Here is a 20299-nt window from a genome sequence, read left to right as displayed (position 1 = left end):
CCACCCCACCCCCCCCCGACTTCCCAGAACTGGATATAGGATTATTTAACAAATTTTTTAAAAATAACATTTACAATTTATAAAATAGTTAATAATAATGATTAAAAATCACAATAATAATATATATAATAATAATATGCATAACATAAACTTTAAAATAAGTAATATATACTAGGAAGAAAAAAAAAAAAAAAAAATAAAAAAATAAAAAAAAGAAAAGAGAGAGAAAAAAAAAAGGAAGAAAATAGACGAAAAATATATATGAATAATAATACATAAAAATTATATATATATAAAAAAAGGAAAAAGAAGAAAGAAAGAAAGAAATAGCATTCATTACAAATTATGAGAAAGCTAAATAATATTTTTCCATATCCAAATTATATTGTATGAAATTTATCCATTTTTCCCATACCGCAAAAAATTTTTCTTGAGATTGCTCCTTTAAGAAAGCCGAAATCTTTGCCATTTCTGCCAAATACGAAACTTTGTAAAACCATTCTTGTAAAGTAGGCAAAGATTCCTTCTTCCAATATTGTCCTATTAATAGCCTAGCGGCTGTAATCAAATTTAACATCAATGTAACCTCTTTAGCATCACAGTCAATAACAATACCTAATAAAAATAATTGCGGCGTAAATTTTACCCTCCTTTTAAAAATTCTTTGAATATTCCACCATATCTTAATCCAAAAAGCTTTTATATGCTTACAGGTCCACCAAATATGATAATAGGTAGCATCCAAGTATCCACATCTCCAACATTTCGGCTGTAGATTAGGGTACATAATGGACATTTTCTTTGGGTCAAGGTGCCATCTATAAAACATCTTATAAAAATTCTCTCTTAAATTTTGCGCTTGTGTGAATTTAACATTTCTTATCCAAATAAGTTCCCAAGTATCCATTGAAATCGTTTCACCAATATTCTGTGCCCATTTAATCATACAATCTTTAACTAATTCAGGTTCTGAATCTAATTCCACTAAAACCCCATAAACTCTCTTAATATGGGTTGGCCTTTGGTCTCTTACTTCTTTTAAAAAAATTCCATCTTCTCTAAGCCAGCCCATTTTACCATCCATCTTCCATCTATCCACTATTTGTCTATATTGGAACCATGAATAAGTTAAATTTTCATGTGTTAATTCTTCCAAAGATTTTAACTGACAGTCTTGGCCATCCCATCTTAGTAACTGTGCGTAAGAGACCTTATCCATATTTACCCCTTTCCTTATACCTTCTATGGCATGCCGAGGTATAGCCCATAATGGTATTTTGAAGTCACTTTTATAATACTTTCTCCACACTCTTAACAAAGAGATTCTTATAATATGAGACTTAAAAACCCAATCCACTTTTTTATTAAATATTAAATAGGCATGCCATCCAAAAAGTAGGTCCCAGCCTTCCAAATGAAGTATTTCTATATTTGTTAAATTCACCCAGTCGCTAATCAAAGTCAGTACTACAGCATCATAATACAATTTCATATTTGGCACCTTGAGTCCACCTCTCTCACGAAAATCTTGCATTATTTTAAGTTTCACCCTTGGTTTCTTCCCTGCCCAAACAAATTTATTAATACCTTTTTGCCATTCATCTAAGTTACGTTCGTTCTTTAAAACAGGTAGCATTTGAAATAGAAAAATAAACTTTGGCAGGACATTCATTTTAATAACTGCAATTCTACCCAAAAGGGATAACTGTAAATTATTCCAATTTTTTAAATCCTTCTGTACCTCCATCCACAGCTTTTCATAGTTATTTTTGTACAATTTTACATTAGAAACAGATAGTGTAACCCCCAAATATTTTACCTTATCAACAATTTCAAAATCTGTTAAGTTAACTAAAGCCTGTTTATCACCATTAGTCATATTTTTAGCTAATATTTTAGTCTTATTATTATTAATTTTAAAACCAGAAACACATCCATATTGTTGAATCAATTGTAATAATTTCACCACCGAGGAAACAGGTTGAGACAAAGTAACAACCAAGTCATCTGCAAAGGCTCTTAGTTTATATTCTTTTTTATTAATTTCTATTCCTTTTATTTCTTGAGACTCCCGAATTTTAATCAACAAAATTTCCAATGTTAAAACAAACAATAACGGGGATAACGGGCATCCCTGTCTTGTTCCCTTTTCTATTACAAAAGCCTCTGACAAACCCCCATTTACAATAATTTGAGCAGTCTGTTTTTGATATATGTTGGATAATACTTGTAATATATTTTGTCCGAAGTTCATCTCCTTAATTAAACACAACATAAACTGCCAATTCACTTGGTCAAAGGCTTTTTCAGCATCCAAAAATATCAGACCTGCAGGGACTTGGTTATTCTTTTCTAAATACTCTAGTAAGTTAATAATTTGTCTAACATTATTCTTCATGTACCTTCCAGTTATGAAACCCGATTGATCCCTGTGTATAAGCTGCTGCAAGATCCCCATAAGCCTGTTAGCTAAGATTTTTGCAAAAATTTTATAATCCACATTTAAAAGAGATATAGGCCTATAATTTTTAGGCAAAGTGAGATCCTGACTATCTTTTGGAATCAGAGATATAAATGCATTACGCCAGGATGGAGGGATTTCTAACCCCTGTAATAACTTATTAAACAGTTCACACAACGGTTGAATCATCTCTTCTACTAAAGTTTTATAATAAATAGATGTCAACCCGTCCGTACCCGGCGCTTTGCCCAATTTTAATTGTTTAATAGCTGTAACAATTTCTTCCTTAGTAATTAAACCGTTAATCTTTTTTCCCTGATCTTCTGTTAATTTAGGAAAGTTAACTTTGCCTAAATAATTATTTATGTCTGTAGTTTGAATATTAGAACCCTTATATAATTTTTGATAGTATTCTAAAAAAGATTTCTTAATCAATTCTTTCTGATAAACCAATTTACCATTATAATTTATTTTATCTATATTCCTCTGTTTCTGTTTTTTTCTTAACTGATAGGCCAACCATCTCCCTGGTTTATTAGCATTACAAAATGTATTTTGTTTCATAAATAGCAAATTGGTTGCAGCTTGATCAGCCATCAGCATATTAAATTGTGTTTTTAACAATTTTAAAGCTCCTTTAACCTTTTCATCTGAGGGATTTGAAATTAAAGATTTCTCTTTTAATTTAATCTCCTCTTCCAAGTCTTTCCGTTTCTGAGTCTGTTCCTGTCTATGCAAATTATTCATTTTTATCAAAATACCACGCATGAAAGCCTTACTTGCATCCCACACCATTGACATTGATGTTCCCTTATTCATATTTAAAGTAAAATATTCCTTTAAACATTCCTTTAATTTGTGAACATTTTTTTCTTTTTTAAATAAGTTCTCATTCACCCTCCAGGATCTCCTGTCTTCCTTCTCTGCAAACAGTTCCATCCAAACTGGACTATGATCGGACAGTGTCCTAGGAAAAATTTTTACATTCTTTACCCTGTTGTATAAATCTGTTGTAATCAAAAAGAAATCAATTCTTGAAAAAGATTGATGTCTATCTGAGAAAAACGTAAAATCCTTTTCTTCTTGATTACGTTCACGCCAATAGTCTCTCAATTCCCAATCTTCTTTCATATCGAAAAAGGCTTTAGGTAGTTTAGCCTGTTTAAAAAAGGTAGAAGAGCCTTTTTTATCCATTTGTGTGTCTAAGACACCATTCCAGTCTCCCATTAAAATCACAGATCTATAATCCAACAAAGTTATTTTCTGATGTAGTAACCTGTAAAATTGCTCCTGTTGCTGGTTTGGTGCATACAACCCCACAATAAGGATTTTCTTACCATATAAACCAAGTTCAAGCATAACATATCTTCCGTAAGGATCTGATTCTAACAGGGTAGCAGATAAATTCTGTTTAACGTAGATTACCACACCCCCTTTCTTCCCAGGGGCGGGAGATACAAAATGAGATCCCAAGCGAGGATTATTTAAATATTTTTGGTCTTTAGCTGTAATATGAGTTTCTTGCAAGCAAATGATGTCATTGTTATGTTGTTTCAAATAGTGGTAAATTTTTTTTCTCTTTTGAGGAGTGTTTAATCCATTAATATTCCAGGACAGGAGCTTTGCCATCTCCCTTGGCCTTCAGCCTGGAGAAAATCCGCTCAAATTCTGCTGCTGATGAATATGTAGCAGAGCTTTTGGATCTTGCTCCTCCCACCGGCACTGAAACAATTTGCTGAGTAGATTCTCCAATTTCTTTTTCCTTTTCTTTTTTCTGTTGTTCTTTTTCTTTACGTTTATGTGCTGCACGGGTCATTCTCTGTTCTTTAATCTCTGATTGAGACATCCATGCCACCTGTCCAGCAGTCATCATCCCTGTAGCTTCAGATTTCTGTTCCACCTCTTTATCACTCAAAACTTTCTGCATCATGGGCAAAGGAGAGCCTGCTCCCAGGACCGTTTTATAGAATTCCTTAGCTTTAGCAACTGTGTTGAGTCTATAACGTGTCCCCGCATGGCTCAAAACAATGCCCATCGGAATCTCCCATCTAAATGGCATTTGTCTTGCTTTAAGTTCATTTACTAAAAAAGCAAAATCTTTTCTGGTTCTTAAAATTTTAGGTGGAATTTCCTTTAAAATAATAATATCTTGAGCAGCAATCTGAAATCTTTTATTATAAAAAGTTTGTAGAATCTGATTTCGCAAAGACTTCTTAGCAAAATATATCACCACATCTCTAGGCAGATCCCTCTGTTTTGCAACCCAGGAATTGACTCTATAAATTCTTTCCACATCCCCACGTAACTCTTCTTTATCAATATTCAAAATAACAGCCAAGTCATTAATCACCATTTCCATCAAATCTTGAGTTTTATCTTCTTTCAGACCCCTTATTCTCAGAGCATATTCCATCTGTCTGTACTGGAACATAAGAATATCATCTTGTGAAGCCTCCACTTTTTTCTCCATATCTTGAAATTTATAATCCAAAAGTTCAACTGTTTCTTCAATTTCCTCTACTCTGGAGTCCAGCTTCACAACCACTGAGGCCATTCCAGATAAAGCTAAAAGTATATCATCCCTCAAAATAGCATTATTCTGTTCTAAAAGCTCCTTCATCTCTTTCTTCATTTCCTCCTTAGTTTCAGATTTATTCTGATCCAAAAGTTGTTTCATTTCCTCCCTAAACTGTGAAACAGCACTTACCATTATTTCTTTAATGTCTTGTGCTGATGTGCCAGATGGGGGAGGTGAAGGTGGAGTAGATTTAGGTTGCTGCACTGAAGGTATTATTTTAAGTTGTTGCTGCACAGTAGAAGTAGCAGGAGAAGAAGTTACTTTAGAGGCTGCAGTAGCTGGTTGTCGTTTTGAAGCCATTTTAATTTATCTTCCTTTCTTCTTAAAAGTACCAATAAAAATAAGTAGTCCAAGAAAAAATTAAAAATAAAATAAAATAGAATAAAGTAAAAAAAAAGCAATATTAAACAACAATTCAGCCGAACCGTCTTCTAAAGAAAAAAAAAGTTTCAAAACGCCATTTTACTTTCACTCTCACTTTTCCGCCCAAAAAAAAAAGAAAGCTCGAAAAAATAAAAAAAAATCAGCACAAACTAAATAAACTAAATAAACTAGAAAAAAAAAATAAAATAAAACTAAACTATAAATAAAATCCTTTAAACAGTTCTGTCCGGTTTAAGATTACTCACGGTTTCTTTATATTCGGAGATGGTAGCGGCGTCTCGCTTTGTTTCTAAAGAAACAAAGACAGCTGAGAGGCGGAGAAGCAATGAACTCCGAGGGAACCTCTTTCTCCCCCTAAAAATAAAAATCCAGGGAGAGTTAAGAGGTTCTACCTCTATTCATGCGATCTCTACCCCTTCCCTTCGCCCGGGAAGGGGATTGCGAGCCGCGGGCCAGCTGGTAAACGCTGTGCTCCGCGGATCTGACACCTTCTCAGGAGGACGGCTACAAAGTAGCCGCCATCTCCACCGCTTCAACCACCGGAAGTCGGTGCTCAGCCTTTCTTATGGTCCAACTTTCACAGCCATACATTGCAACTGGGAAAACCATGGCCTGGACTGTACATACTTTTGTTGGCAGGATGATGTTTCTGCTTTTTAGTATGCTGTCTAGATTTGCCATAGCTTTCCTCCCCAGGATCAAGCATCTTTTAATTTCTTGGCTGCAGTCCCCATCTGCAGTGATCTTGGAGCCCAGGAAGATAAAGATAAAATCTGTCACTAATGACAATACTACTGTAGTGAAATTCAAACAAGGGTTCTTTTGACTTGCCATTCCATACAATTTTCCACTACCTGTTTCAATATCTGTGCTGTTTTTTTCTGCTGGTAACTGGTTCAATAAAGTGGGCAGGGGTAGATGGCTTGGAAGTAGGTTTTTCCCCTTGAAGTACAGATTTCTTGATTTTCTTAGTATAGCATATATCAATCCAGCAAAATTTCCCTCCCGCAGGAAGAGTTGCTTTTTTTTTTTTAAATGTTCACATTACCACAACAGAAACTAATTACATTATATGCCCATGTACAATAGTACTGTGTTTCAGTGGCAGAAGATAAAATCAACAGGTTTTAACTAGCAAAAGAATCTAGATGGGCTATTAAGAAAACTGCTTTCAGAGCATTTGACAGATATGACTTGAATACTTTTAAGGATATAAATATTTTATTGGAAAGCTTTGAAATAATTAAGATGCCTCCTGGAAGATATTGTTTAAGTATAAAAAAACTTTGCCTCAATGTGAGAATTAGATTGGATAAGTTTATATACCCTCTTTTTAAACTGCTCATTTCAGTGACAACATAATTTTGCAATTGAATTTCAACTAACAACAGCTTTATTGGTATAAGAGTGTTAGAGACCCATTTCAAACAATTATTAGGAGTAGATATTGGATCATGCTTTACATTATTCCCTACACCTGGCCACGTGGCCATAAGTTTTTGCTTCCTGGTCCTGAATTCAGATTTGCTGTATTATTGCTTTATTAGAATTCATTGTTTTATGCTCAAGACTCTAGCCCTAGAGATAAATAGTACAAATGAATAGAAAATGCAAAGCATAATGTATAAAAATAGTAGGTTAGCTTCATTTTAAAAGGCCAAGAATTTGCAAGCTATATAACACAGAATACTCTGGATTCATGGCATGATTAAGACTGAATTCATTTTGATACCCTATTAATATTGCTTTTTAAAAAAATCAGACTTCCCATATTTCAGTTGGCTAATATTTGATTCCTTGCTTATTCTGCATTTTAAAAACTCTATAATTTCCATTCCAATAGGTTACATGAGATATATTTTAGTGCCACATGTAGTAGAGAAAAAGAAATTAGGTCTAGAATGGCTTTTCTTCACCCTAATAGCTAGTTTCAAATATTATAAACTTCATTTTGTATTTATTTAAATTGAACATTTAGACATACATTAAAAAGCATCAGAGCATACATAATTGTGCAGTTCTGTTACAGACTAATAATCTATTCTATTGATGTCTATTAGCAAACATCAGTAGAAGATATTATTCATTATCAATTTGCTTTGTAATCGTGTGTCAGTCCTGGGAGAACTTTAGAGCAAGATTGTCAAAATCTTAAAAAAAAACAAAACTCAGTTCTTGTGAATATAAAATTAAAATAATCATATGTAAAAAATTGAATAAAATAGATAAGTCAAATGTAAACTTAGTTCTAAATAACCCGTTTTTAATGGAACCCATCAATAAACATCAGCATATCTTCTATTTTATCATTCCAGGTTTAATTTTATTTTTCTAGCAATCTCTTAATACAAAATTTCCTTAAGATCTTTCTCTTTACTCAGCATATCGATTTTCAGATTCTTCATTAAAGTTATCTGTAAGATTTCATTGGTGGTTCGTTTTTTCTTTTTGTTTTTTGCTCGATCAAGAGAATCCTTATTGTTTGTTGATGGGGTTTGGCAAAGAAAAAATATCAGTGTATATGAATTGGTGGGTCCTCAATCTTTTGAATCATGGGGAATATCTTGTATTTTAATTATCTGAAGTGCTTTTTTACATGTCTCATATAAGTATTTGTTTCAAGTAATATCATTTTTAAAAAACTGAGAATCATGTTACAGATGGTTTCTCATTTCTTTGTATCTTATTTTATTGTACTTTTTTTCCAGTGCATCCATCGAGATTTAGCAGCAAGGAACGTTTTGGTTACTGAAAACAATGTCATGAAAATAGCTGACTTTGGGTTAGCTAGAGATATCAACAATATAGATTATTATAAAAAGACTACTAATGTAAGTGAATGGCAGTCTTATCACTTGATCCACTATCTTTTTCCAGTGCATTTAAGTAAGGCAAATGCATTCTTAATGGACTTTTTGTACAGCAGCCTAACTTTTAATCACAGAATGAAAATAATGGGCAAGTGTGTATGGGTTCCTAACTCCTTTTTACTAGGAAAGGAAGGTTATCTGCTTACATAACCTGAAAGAGTGCATGTTATGTGATGCTTTATGAAAGGATAAGTTTTAGTTGTTCTTTTTATTGGGTCTGTTAAAACTGTAGAACATATTTCAGTCTGTGGGTCTGCATGAGAGGGACAGAGTTGTGGACTCATATGCACATATATGCCTCTGCCACTTTGTGGAGACACATTCTTCATGTAATAGATTTTAGTTCTTTATGTAACTAAACTAAAGTAAACATTTGATTTTAGTTCTTTATGTAATTGAGGACATTTGATTTTAGTTCTATAAATATCTCTGATTATCCCTGTTTCAGTTGGGCTTCACGGAATCTTGGTGCTATTTTTTTCATTCTCCTGGTTAAAATGCCTACAATGTCTTCATTTATCTCGTATTCTTACAGGCAGTTTTCATACTGTCAACCTTTTTAGCTCTATGAATGCGAGGCTTTTAAAAATATATTTAATCATATATTTGATTAAAGGTATATGCATAAAGGTAAGAGGTTGATAGTGTGAAAACTGTATGAATAATATTAGAAAATTGCTGCATTTTTCTAGAGAAATCCTTGAATGGCTACTCAGAATCATTACATTTTACTTCTTGCTAAATATGAACACTTGTTTGTTCTTACCATATTGTCTCTCATCTTTTTCTATAATTGACCAAAAACAGAATTAAATGGATGGTTATCCATCCAGGGACTGTCTTCAGCTCTAGAACTGTAGTGAGTGGGAGTGAGTGCTGTTGGCTAGATCTGGGGCCATCTGGATTTTTTTTTTTAATTTCAATAATTAAATAGAGAAGATTCTGCCACTGAAAAAGCATTTGCAAATGCCTGCAGGTGAGTTTACTTATTCCTGGATGTATGGTGAAATAATATCCTTCTGGATTATATGAATTTTTTGGAGAGTTTAGAATCTCATAGAATAGATAAATAAAAGATAATGAGCTTTTTATTTTTCTCTTCTTCCCCTCAATCCTGGGTGAATTTCAGATCCAGAGAAATTAATCTGTGCAGTGCTCAGATCCAAAGCTGGCAAAAGTACTTTGGACTCAGCACAAGCACTTTCTCTGTACTTGTCCTCAGCTCTCTAAAGGGGTTGTCCTGTTTCTTGATATTCTGTTATTGCCTCCATAACATCTCCTGAGCTCAGGAGAGTGTATTCCTGAGCCCACCCATATATACAAGGCAAGCCCAGGAAAGTTGTAGGTCATTTGTAGCTGCTGATAGGTTGTCTGTGTTGAATATGAAGCTCTGTTGGCTGCTTCAGATGTGAATACTTTTTACATCTCTACTCACAAGGGTACGAATGAGTCACAAGATCCAGTAAAGAAAGACCTTATTTTTGCATGTTGTATATATGAAGTTGCTTTGGCATCTGCCTTCTTTTTATTGTAGTTTAAATGAACCATGTACCGCACTGTTTGTTAATGCATTTGTTAATCTTTTTTTCCTTATTAAATGCACAGGGTCGATTGCCTGTGAAGTGGATGGCACCAGAAGCTCTATTTGATAGAGTTTACACACATCAAAGTGATGTGTAAGTAATTTTATCTTATAACCTTCTTTTATCTTCTTCAAATGAATTTACAGCTTCCTCCAACGAAATGGAATTACGTATGATAAAACATATATTAAACCAATTTAATTGTATCTCATATAACTTTTCCTTTCAACCTTTGAATCATCATAGGAAATTACTTACTATAGTATAAGTTGGGCATATTTATACCGTACTTGGGGAAATTTAGTGAGGTTTTTTTTTCTCTAATGAATTAAAAAAGGCATTTTCCCCCTTACCGCTTTAGACTGAAAAGCCAAAGAAAACAATGAATATTTTCAATTTCATTCCTGATGTGTGAATTATTTCTTTTAGCAATATTATTCTAAGTAGGTTTCTCCTCCCTGGCTGTTCTGAAACTCTTGATTGCTGTTTCATTTCCCAGTTTTGTTTTTTTAAATGGTCTTAGAAATTGTTCTTTTACTAATCTGGTTAGCTTCAGAGCACATGAATGATCTGGCTTCTTCTCGTAGGTACAGAAGGTTTCTTCCACTAAACCACTTTTTACAAATGCACACTGCCCAAGCATTGCTTTAAATTATTTAACTTGTAGTATATTTTCAACCAAGTAATTTGGGACTTCCTATAGTTTGAACTGTGCGGTACAAGATGGCATTTGTCTGAAAATAATATGTTTATATATTTTTCTAAGGATTGTCAGAAGAACTGTGGAGTGAGGTAATAGCCTAAGTATCTGATCCACATAACTAATCATTCTTTTTCAACATCAACATTTTTTCATAGTATTATTAAGCTTATATCCTATCTTTATATATATATTGTCATGGTTTAAATAGTGGGAGCATCTTCAAAAATGGATCTTCTACAGATTAAAGTAACCTGGCAAATTTGTAATAAAAATTGCAGATAAGCCATTTGGAATTTAAATTCACCATATTGTCTTAAATTATCTAAGAGATAATTGACAGGATTTTTCAATGTAGACATAATGTGACCTTTGCACTGGATAACACTCTGGCTCCAGAATTTTGTATCAGATACAAACTTACAGATACTTTTCAGGGATAGCCTCATGTAAAGTACATTGCACTAGTTGATTTGGCTTGTTAGCAAGATACAGTTAGCCAATGATCTGCCCAACCAGCTCAGAAAGAGCTTTAGTTAGCATATTAACTTTACTTAGGTAAACATATTCCTCATCACAGCTGACACCTGAAATTCAGTGACTCAAGGAGTACTTTCAATCTGCAAACTTGTTCTTTCTTAATCTAATTTCAGCTTGTTCTCTCTCATCTATTCTCATCCATTCATAATGTTCAAGGATACCAACTGTATTAGATAATAGGGAGAAATAGATCTGGGTGTCTTCAACATAGTGATGCCATCTAAGTCAAAACTATGAAATAAATAGTGCAATCAAGACCACCCAGAAGGATACCATAGTTAATAATAAATCCCATCAAAAATGTCAGGGAATCCATGAAGATGACCAACATAATCTCAGTACCACACTCCAGAAGAAACCCCAACAAAAATGGAACCTGATTATCAATTTTACCCAAATGTATACACCTGAAGCTAGAAGGCTACTCCTTTCTCAATAATCCTCCAAGAATGGAGTATATGAGTTTGAGTTATAATTATAGAGATTCCAGGTCAACAGAAAATTGTTCTGGCTTTCATTTAGGCAGGAGAACATTCTGGTTAGACCACGGGTGTCAAACTCAATCACGTCACGTAACGTATCATGACTTTTTTTGCCTTTGTGGAGGTGGGGTGGATGTGAGCTGTGCGTGAAGCATCCAGCCCGCAGGCCACCAGTTTGACACCCCTGGATTAGACCATAATAAAAAGTTTAATATTTTGAACCAATATCAAAACCATTCCTGTGGGTTTTTTTTAAAAAAATGTAAGATTTTAATTTTCAATTATTAGGAATTCCATAGGATTTAAGCACATCTATCACATAGGTTAGATTACGTATTACATTATTTTATGACCTATGCATTCTGCATTTTATTGTGCTCTGATTTATTTCTAAATTTGATAAGTTCTGGATATATTGCATGTTTGATGCCATGTGGGGATTTAATTATAGGAAAAGATTCTGCGCTGGTCTGATTCACCCACATTCTATTCTCTTTTTTAATTTTTTCAGGTGGTCATTTGGTGTCCTAATGTGGGAGATCTTCACTTTAGGTGGGTCACCATACCCAGGAATTCCAGTGGAAGAGCTTTTCAAATTGCTTAAAGAAGGACACAGAATGGACAAACCTGCTAATTGCACCAATGAACTGTAAGAACTTTAGACATGTATACATAGAAAGGATTAACGTGCATTTGTGATATCATTCACTTTTTGTCCTTTTATTCCATAAGTATATGTGACATGAACACAGTGTATGGTTTACCAGAACACAATTCACATTTTCTTTTGCAATTACTCAAATGGATTATAAAATTAACCGACGATAAGTTGATATGAAGTATTAATAACTATTTCATCATGATTATAGAAAAATCTTTATTTAAAAGTTCTCAAATGGGGATTGCCAATTGTGAAAAACAGTTGAAATTTTATTTCCCTCCAAACAGCATCCAGTTGTTCCATTAATGCAGGAAATACAATATAAGTAATCCTCAACTTATGACCACAATTGAGCTCAAAATTTCTGTTGTTAAGTGAGACATTTGTTAAGTGAGTTTTGCCCCATTTTATGACATTTCTTGCCACAGTTGTTAAGTGAATCACTGCAGCTGCTAAGTTAGTAAGACGATTGTTAAGTGAATCTGGTTTCCCCATTGACTTTGCTTGTCAGAAGATCACAAAATGACCCTGGACACTGCAATTGTCATAAATATGTGTCAGTTGGCAAGCACCTGAATTTTGATCATGTGACTACAGGGATGTTGCCATGGTTGTAAGTGTGAAAAACTTACTGTCATAAGTCCCTGTTTTCAATGATGCTGTAACTTTGAATGGTCACTAAATGGACTGTTGTAAGTCGAGGACTATTTGTGAAGCATTATTAAAAAAGGAAGCCAAGGCCTTGTCATGATATCAGAGGGGTCACAAAGTGACTTTTTAATTGTGCCTGTAGTGTGAATTTGTATTATGTGTATGTATGCGAGAGACAGTGTGTTTAACGTGGCTTTGTTCAACTTCAGAGAAATTGAAGTCAAAATACCCTTTAATAGCAAAAAAATATTTTAACTATATGTAATAGAGTATGCTTGTGTTGCTTTCTTTTGTTGCTTTTTTCCTCTGACTCCACTTTTTAATACAGTTAATAGATTTAATACCTGGCTCCATTTAATACATTTGGAGGAGGGCTGTCCTTTATTTCCAAGTGCCTCTTAAATTTGAAAATATCACCCGCAGCGATACCATTTGTGCTATTTTAAGTCATTTGTATAAAAGATGTCTCTACAGAAATGAGATAAAACGTTTAATACAGTGGGAGTGTTATCTGTTGCATGTGAAGTCCTTTGCATTAACACCCACTAAATGGAGGTTGTCCTGTATACGAAAGCAAAGTATTTTTAGAAAGGGGAGGAAAAAAAATCAGAAATCATTATCTAGTTTGAATTCAGCAAGAGTTTGTTTTGGTTAAATAATTGTTCAGGGCCAGAAAGGCATTTGAAAAGCATTTAAAGCTTTTACCTAACTCACATGGTTTTACCCCCCACAGACTGCTTTCCTTGAACCTCTGCAGCCATAGCATATGGTTCGCAGATTTCTCATATAATCGGCAATAAGCTTTCTATCTTCTACTTATGTATGGAATTATAGTACAATCTGGACAGATTTCCAGACAATTAGAATAGCCTTTTCTCTTTAGTTCAGCATTAGGATTAGTTCCAACTGAATGCCATTAATGGGATATTCCATGCCAATTTAATTTACTTTAATTTATCTAGAAGGGTAGAAATAGTGATCACACACGGGGAGTAGAGAACATAGGTGATTTACTGTTCCATTCCCCCTGTGATAATACATAATTTGGGGATTGGAATTGATGGGGACAGGATTGATAACCTCACTTGTTTTTATATGTTCTTTTTTAGAATATAAGCATTAAACAATATAGCATAAGCAAGGAAGACTTGTATATCATGTTCAGCAAGACTCACGTCTTCCAAGTCTAAAGCTTTTTAGGTAGCGTAATATTTATTTTAGGCAAAGGAAGGTTTTGACAGCCAGGGAGGGATCCAATTCCCAGTAGCTCCAGCTTCTATAGCCAAGCATCAGATACAACAGGATGTGTAATTCAACAATAATTGGAAGGCCATCTTTTTTTTCTATAGAAATCATTGCTCTAAAGCCTAATAATGAAACTAGTATGGACGCATACAGATAGGGAATAAGAACCAGTATAACTTATCTGGAACTGAGCACAAATGACTTTTCAAAATTCTCCATCAAATTTGTGAGCAAGGAAGTTAGGAGGATAAATTTTTAAAATTCTGCAACATTTTCTAAAGAACAAGATGACCTCGTAGGAATTAAAATGAGCACCAGGAGGAAGAGTTCCCTGCTGTTCTTTTACCTTGTATTTAGTATAAGCGGAAAAATCATGGTGTTGAATTACAAAAACATCACATTCACCCTTAAAAGTTGTCCACAATCTCTTTTCTGCTGATAGAATTTCTACAGCAAATTCATTGCATAATTGCATAAGAATGGTATTTAAATGTCCTGAATTATTTTGCCTAGTACTAAATTCATCTCCAATCCTCTGGACCACAGGCACATTTTCTTAAAGAGTGAAATAGTTAAAAGACATGTAAAATGTGAATACATAATGACTTCTTGCTGAACAGCAGTGAGATATTATGAATATGCCATAGAGACATTAATTAACATAATAAAATGCTGGTTTCCACAGCTACATGATGATGAGAGATTGTTGGCATGCAGTGCCTTCACAGAGACCTACTTTTAAACAGCTTGTGGAAGATTTAGATCGGATCCTCACACTTACAACTAATGAGGTGAGTAAAATAATTGCTACTTAAACATTTAGTAAAAAATGGCAGTAAGAGTTGTTGAGATAATCCTCAAACAATAGTTCGCTATCAACCAGTATATTGCAGAAATCTAAATGCTGGGATTTCTTTATGGCACATTTGGACATGTGCAACAAAACAAAATCTGTGCACAAGTAATTCCTTTGGGATATAGTACAATAAAGTAACCTACAAGATGTACAGTAAGATAATTGGCCAAGAAATGTACTTGGGGATGGAATGATAGATATTTAAATGGGAAACAGTAGGAATGGATAAATGGCAAGGCAGAATGGATTTATTTAAACTGTGAGTACATTCTCTTTCAAGGTCCCAATAAAATTAGTTGAAATGTCTATTATATCGCTCACATAATGCTTTTATAATGAGTTAAAGGAACACTTTTATATTGTACTGTGTTTTTAACCTTTGCAGAGTTAAATAGACACTTTGCAGAATCCTTGCCTAATGATAATGATAATACTTGATTCGAGATGGTTATGCTGCTATAAAATAGATATTCTATTTTTGGAATACTATCAAAATGGACTGAAGTATATAAACTAGAAAGGACCTAACATGTCAATCTGTGTTTGCTAATCTTAGCCCTAACCCTAAATCTCTTCCCCAGACGTGTGTGTGTGTGTGTGTGTGTGTGTGTCTGCACATGAACAAATAATTTAGAATCAAATCTAATCTTCTTAATTCTGCTCTACTTCTTTAGTTTTGCTAACACAGGATGATACACTAGAATTTTAGTACATAATATACATAGAAGTCTGAATATTGTAGCAGTATTTTAACTGGGAAAAAGTAGGAAGGGATGGCTAAGATATACAACTTCTGAAACTTAGATTTAATTTGAAATATGTTTTTTTCCAAAGAGTTTTTGGAAGCTATTTGGAAGTAGGATGCACTTGGATAATAACAAGGGAAAGATATTCTGGAATGTGACAGTAAAAATCACATATGCAAGCCTATGCCAATGGCTACCTCAAATGTTGAAATTGAGTAAGAGTTATTGCATAAATTGGTTCTAGTCCTGAACTGACCGCATGAATCTGTTGAATCTGCTCAAATCACATGGATGCAATCTTCTCCTAATAGCTTCCTCCTTCCATTTGTGCCAAAAATGTCCTGCTCCATCTTATTTCTCAAAGCCATCATTCTAATTTATATAAGGAAATTATTACTTCTTTGAAATCAATGAGAACTTTGCCATTGATGGCAGAAACACAACAGTTTAACCCTGCCTGTTTATGTGAGTTTCATATTGCCTCTGGATAGCATAGAGATAACAGATACCGGATATGTAAAAATATTCTTAAGAGATACGGAAGTAATATTAAATCAAAATTTTACTACTAATTAATTTTTGCTATTTATTTTACAGTGAATTTATCATTAGTGTCTTAACTCTTTTGACTTTTTTTAATGGTGGTCAGGAAATGTTTTTTGAAATACTAGCTATATTCAATTGGTTTTGCTCATCTCAGAACCAAAATTTGGTTTAGCAAATGAAACGATTGCATTTAAATGAAAACAGCTGTTCTGCAGAAGTTGAAAGAGAAGAAGCAATTCAAGAAAAAAAAATAACTTTATTCTCCTGCCAGAACTGTTATTTCTATAAATGTTTTAATCCAGCTTTCAATTCGGTTGATCCAATGGCTTGTTTTGCCTCCATAGAAATGCAGTGGATGTTTCTTTGCATCCATTTTTTTCATGGATTTTTTCAAGGAACACTCTCAATTCCTTGCATGGTTTTGGTCAATTTCACTGATGCTTGCTTTAAAGAATGGCTCAGTTGATTGGGTTCCACAATTATTCATGTAGCAAAAACAAAACACAAAAAAAGTACATTGTGCTGCAGCACATTTACCCTCGCTGAAATGTCATGGTATTATAAAACAGTCAGTTCAGTTGAATGAAATGATCTTTCTTTCTGTAAATCATTTCCATGTGTTGGACAAAAATAGTTCTCTGTAGGGTAAAAATTTGTTTTTTTTTTATCTTGGCAAAAAGTTTCATTTTGATGTGGTTTATGTATGTGTTTCAAATAGTGTGGTTGAAGTTGATGTTGGAACATATACAATACATATGTCTCAGAAGTCCTTTTGCTGTTGTTTTGGTTTTCCTTTTTCCTATCTCCCTGAAAGTACTTGGCTGTATGAGGAGTTGCTATTTCATTTTTATCCCATTCTTCCAATGGTGATTGAGAGCAGAGCGAAAGGGATTTTTCTCCTTCACCATTCTCTTACCTCCATATTATTCCTGTGAGACCAGTGTATTGTTTAGTTATTAACGCATTTAATAAAAGCTTATTAAGACTATAGCCCACACAAGGCAATTTTCTATTACTTTTTTTAAAAAAAATCAATATAAAATTAAAACCATCTAATACAGCATCTATGTAAGAATAGCTTAAAAAGCTGTTTAAACTCATGTAAAGTTAACCAGTGTGGCAGTTTACAGCCCGTTTTGTGAGAGGGAATTCTGCAAAGAAAGATCTCTGTAAATACCCCTTCTTTCTTCTTCTTCCCAAATAATTTGAACTTAATGGTGAATACTTTTGCAAAGCTCATGTAGGGGCCTTTTTGGGCTTAAGCAGCTTTGTGTAGGTTTAGATAGTCTCTACCAGTCTAAGCCTCAAGATAAGAAGCTCAAGGTCATCCAGTAATTTTCATAAAGGGAATGTACAAGGTAAAGAGACACTTGTGACCAGTAATTCATCTGAAAAATCTCCACTTGTTTGTTTTTACTTTGTGTATGCATATTAAATGTATATGAAGCGTGGTATCATCTTAAGGCAATACAGATCAACTTGTTTGTTTATTTTGCATTTCAGGAATATCTAGACCTCAGTGGACCACTAGAACAGTACTCACCTAGCTATCCAGATACAAGGAGTTCCTGTTCTTCAGGGGACGATTCTGTTTTTTCTTCTGATCCAATGTCTTATGAACCTTGCCTGCCTAAGTACCAACATATAAATGGAAGTGTCAAAACATGAAAAGAACTTCTGCTGTTCCACAAAGGAATGAAACCAGAGCATCTATCTACCATGTGAAAAAGAGTCTCTTGCTTCAGAACCACAAGATTTTCTTGTACATAAGAAATATAAAGACCAAAGAAAAACCAAAATTGGGAAAAAGTGGCCTAATTATGGGGGGGAAAAAGCAGTAGCTTGGAACATCGGTCAATATTATGAAGAGGAGAATTTTTATGGGCCATTTGTGGACACCCATTAGCAAGTTAGCTCTTTGGCCTTGAAGCCAAAACAGCCTTTTTAAAATCAATGGACAAGTTGGACTTGAGGCAAACTGCAGACCAGCCTTCTTTGTTTATTTTGTAATATTTTGAGAAAATATATGTTGACACACACTTACAGAGCACAAATGCAATATATAAGTGCTGGATGTATGTAAATATAATCAAATATGTACAAATATATATTATATATTTACAATGAATTATTTTTTTGTATTGATTTAAAAATGCATCTCTCACTTCAAGGAAATTAGTCTTTCTTTTTTCTTTTTTTTAAAAAAGAAATAGCTATTTGTAACTACTTTTCTTGCATAAAGCTTTTCTTTCCAATTCTCCTCCTCCTCCTCCTCCTCCCAAATCCAAAGGTGAAAAATCTTTTACTTTCAGGGAAAATGGTATATCATTAATTTATTAATTAATTGGTAATGTACAAAACAATTAATCTTTTATAGGGTTGTGTTATGTTGTAATTTAAATGGCATTTCTATGCAGACAGCACAAAGAACTAGTAGATATATTGCTCAAAGGTTACTAGTTGTCAATTTTTTAAAAAAGAGAGAAATATTTACAGTATATAACTAATTCTGGAAATTAAAGTTCTGATTAACTTGGGTTTCAAACGTTAAATGAGAGGCTGTTGCTTTAACTAAAATCAAAACTCTCAGAAATAAAAATGTGTCCTTTATCAACAAGATATCTTTTTTCTTATTCTCTTCAGTTCTTCCATTGTTACACTTCAAGATTGCAACTCCTACACATCCTAACTCCTAAAGAACAAGGCAGAAACATAGCCATTTAGAAAAGCATCCTTCTCGAGTTTTCCCAATTTATATCTAAGAAATTGTTTAATGGGATGAACGCAAACGGACACTGAAAAAATTTTCGACATACTTAAAATAGGAATGTATTCTAATTTGTCTAAACTGTGCTACAATTTTTAAAGTGTCCCCAGTCATTCATTTGACTAGAAATCACCAGTAGTCCTCGACTTACGATCACAATTGAGCCCAAAATTTATATTGCTGAGACAATTCTTAAGTGAATTTTGGCCCATTTTACGACCTTTCTTGCCACAGTTGTTAAGTGAATCACTGCAGTTGTTATGTTAGTAACATAGTTGTTAAGTGAATCTGGTTTCCCCATTGACTTTGCTTGTCAGAAGGTCACAAAATGTGATCACATGATCCCAGGACACTACGATTGTCATAAACAGGAGTCAGTTGCCAAACATCTGAATGTGACTATGGGATGTTGCAACGGTCATAAGTGTGAAAAATTGTCATAAGTCACTTTTTTCAGTGTAAATTTGTAAATTTGAATGGTCACTAAATGAACTGTTGTAAGTTGAGTCCAATCTGTACTAAATATCTAGTTCTGCTTTCGGCTGTATTATATTAAAGTTACAAAACTGAGAAAGTGGCAATAATTATGGAACTTCATTGGAATATCTTTCTGGATGGTTACTTTATATCTATTTATTACAAATCATTACAAATAATTCCACTTACCCAGTCTTAAATATTAATGCCTGGCCAGAAATATTACATTCCTGTAACATGCTCTTCAGAATAAAAAACATTTTCACACTTGACACAATTTTAGATTGGTATAACCATGCAAATTGAATGCAGTTCAAACTTACTTATTTAACAAGGGAGGGACAGGGATATATGAAAAGGTTATTTCTTTTTGTACTAACAAGTAGAAGTTTTCCACAGACATTAATGTTAACAATACAAAATAAATTTTAATTTTATTTTACGCAATAATTTTAAAGTTTCCACATAATGGATTATTTTATGGGATGCACAAATAAACTCCCGACTATGTCAGATTGCATCAGCAAGTCCATTTATGATGTCTGGTAGATATCTTCATTGGGCACCTGAATCTTTCCTTGCATTTCAAAGTTCTCCAACTTCAACACATGTGATTGGTACTTCCTAACCAAATAGTGCCAATCCTAAGTAGACAAGTAGCCTTCCTGTGTCTGCAGAATGAACATTATATATTTTTATGATTTGGTTGACATGTATAGATCATCAGCATGTGTGTCTTATATTTTCTGAAC

General features: G+C 33.6%; 1 protein-coding gene across 12 annotated transcripts in view; it reads left to right on the top strand.

The window, feature by feature from the left end:
• FGFR2 (fibroblast growth factor receptor 2) overlaps positions 1 to 18917 on the top strand; it is a 163133-nt gene extending 144216 nt beyond the window's left edge. For all 12 annotated transcript variants that reach the window (XM_039334289.1, XM_039334856.1, XM_039335120.1 and 9 more), the window contains 5 exons: positions 8132 to 8254; positions 9899 to 9969; positions 12110 to 12247; positions 14841 to 14946; positions 17807 to 18917. In XM_039334289.1, coding sequence (XP_039190223.1) covers positions 8132 to 8254; positions 9899 to 9969; positions 12110 to 12247; positions 14841 to 14946; positions 17807 to 17971 — 603 coding nt within the window. In that variant the 3' untranslated portion in view covers positions 17972 to 18917. The remainder of the gene's footprint in view (positions 1 to 8131; positions 8255 to 9898; positions 9970 to 12109; positions 12248 to 14840; positions 14947 to 17806) is intronic.
• Positions 18918 to 20299: the final 1382 nt, after the last annotated feature.

The sequence above is a fragment of the Crotalus tigris genome, unplaced genomic scaffold (genome assembly GCF_016545835.1).
Source record: "Crotalus tigris isolate CLP2741 ecotype Arizona unplaced genomic scaffold, ASM1654583v1 scf7180000017536.10889498, whole genome shotgun sequence".
Classification (NCBI taxonomy): Eukaryota; Metazoa; Chordata; class Lepidosauria; order Squamata; family Viperidae; genus Crotalus; species Crotalus tigris.
Note: the sequence above shows the minus strand (reverse complement) of the source record. Positions and strands in the feature narration are given on the sequence as shown.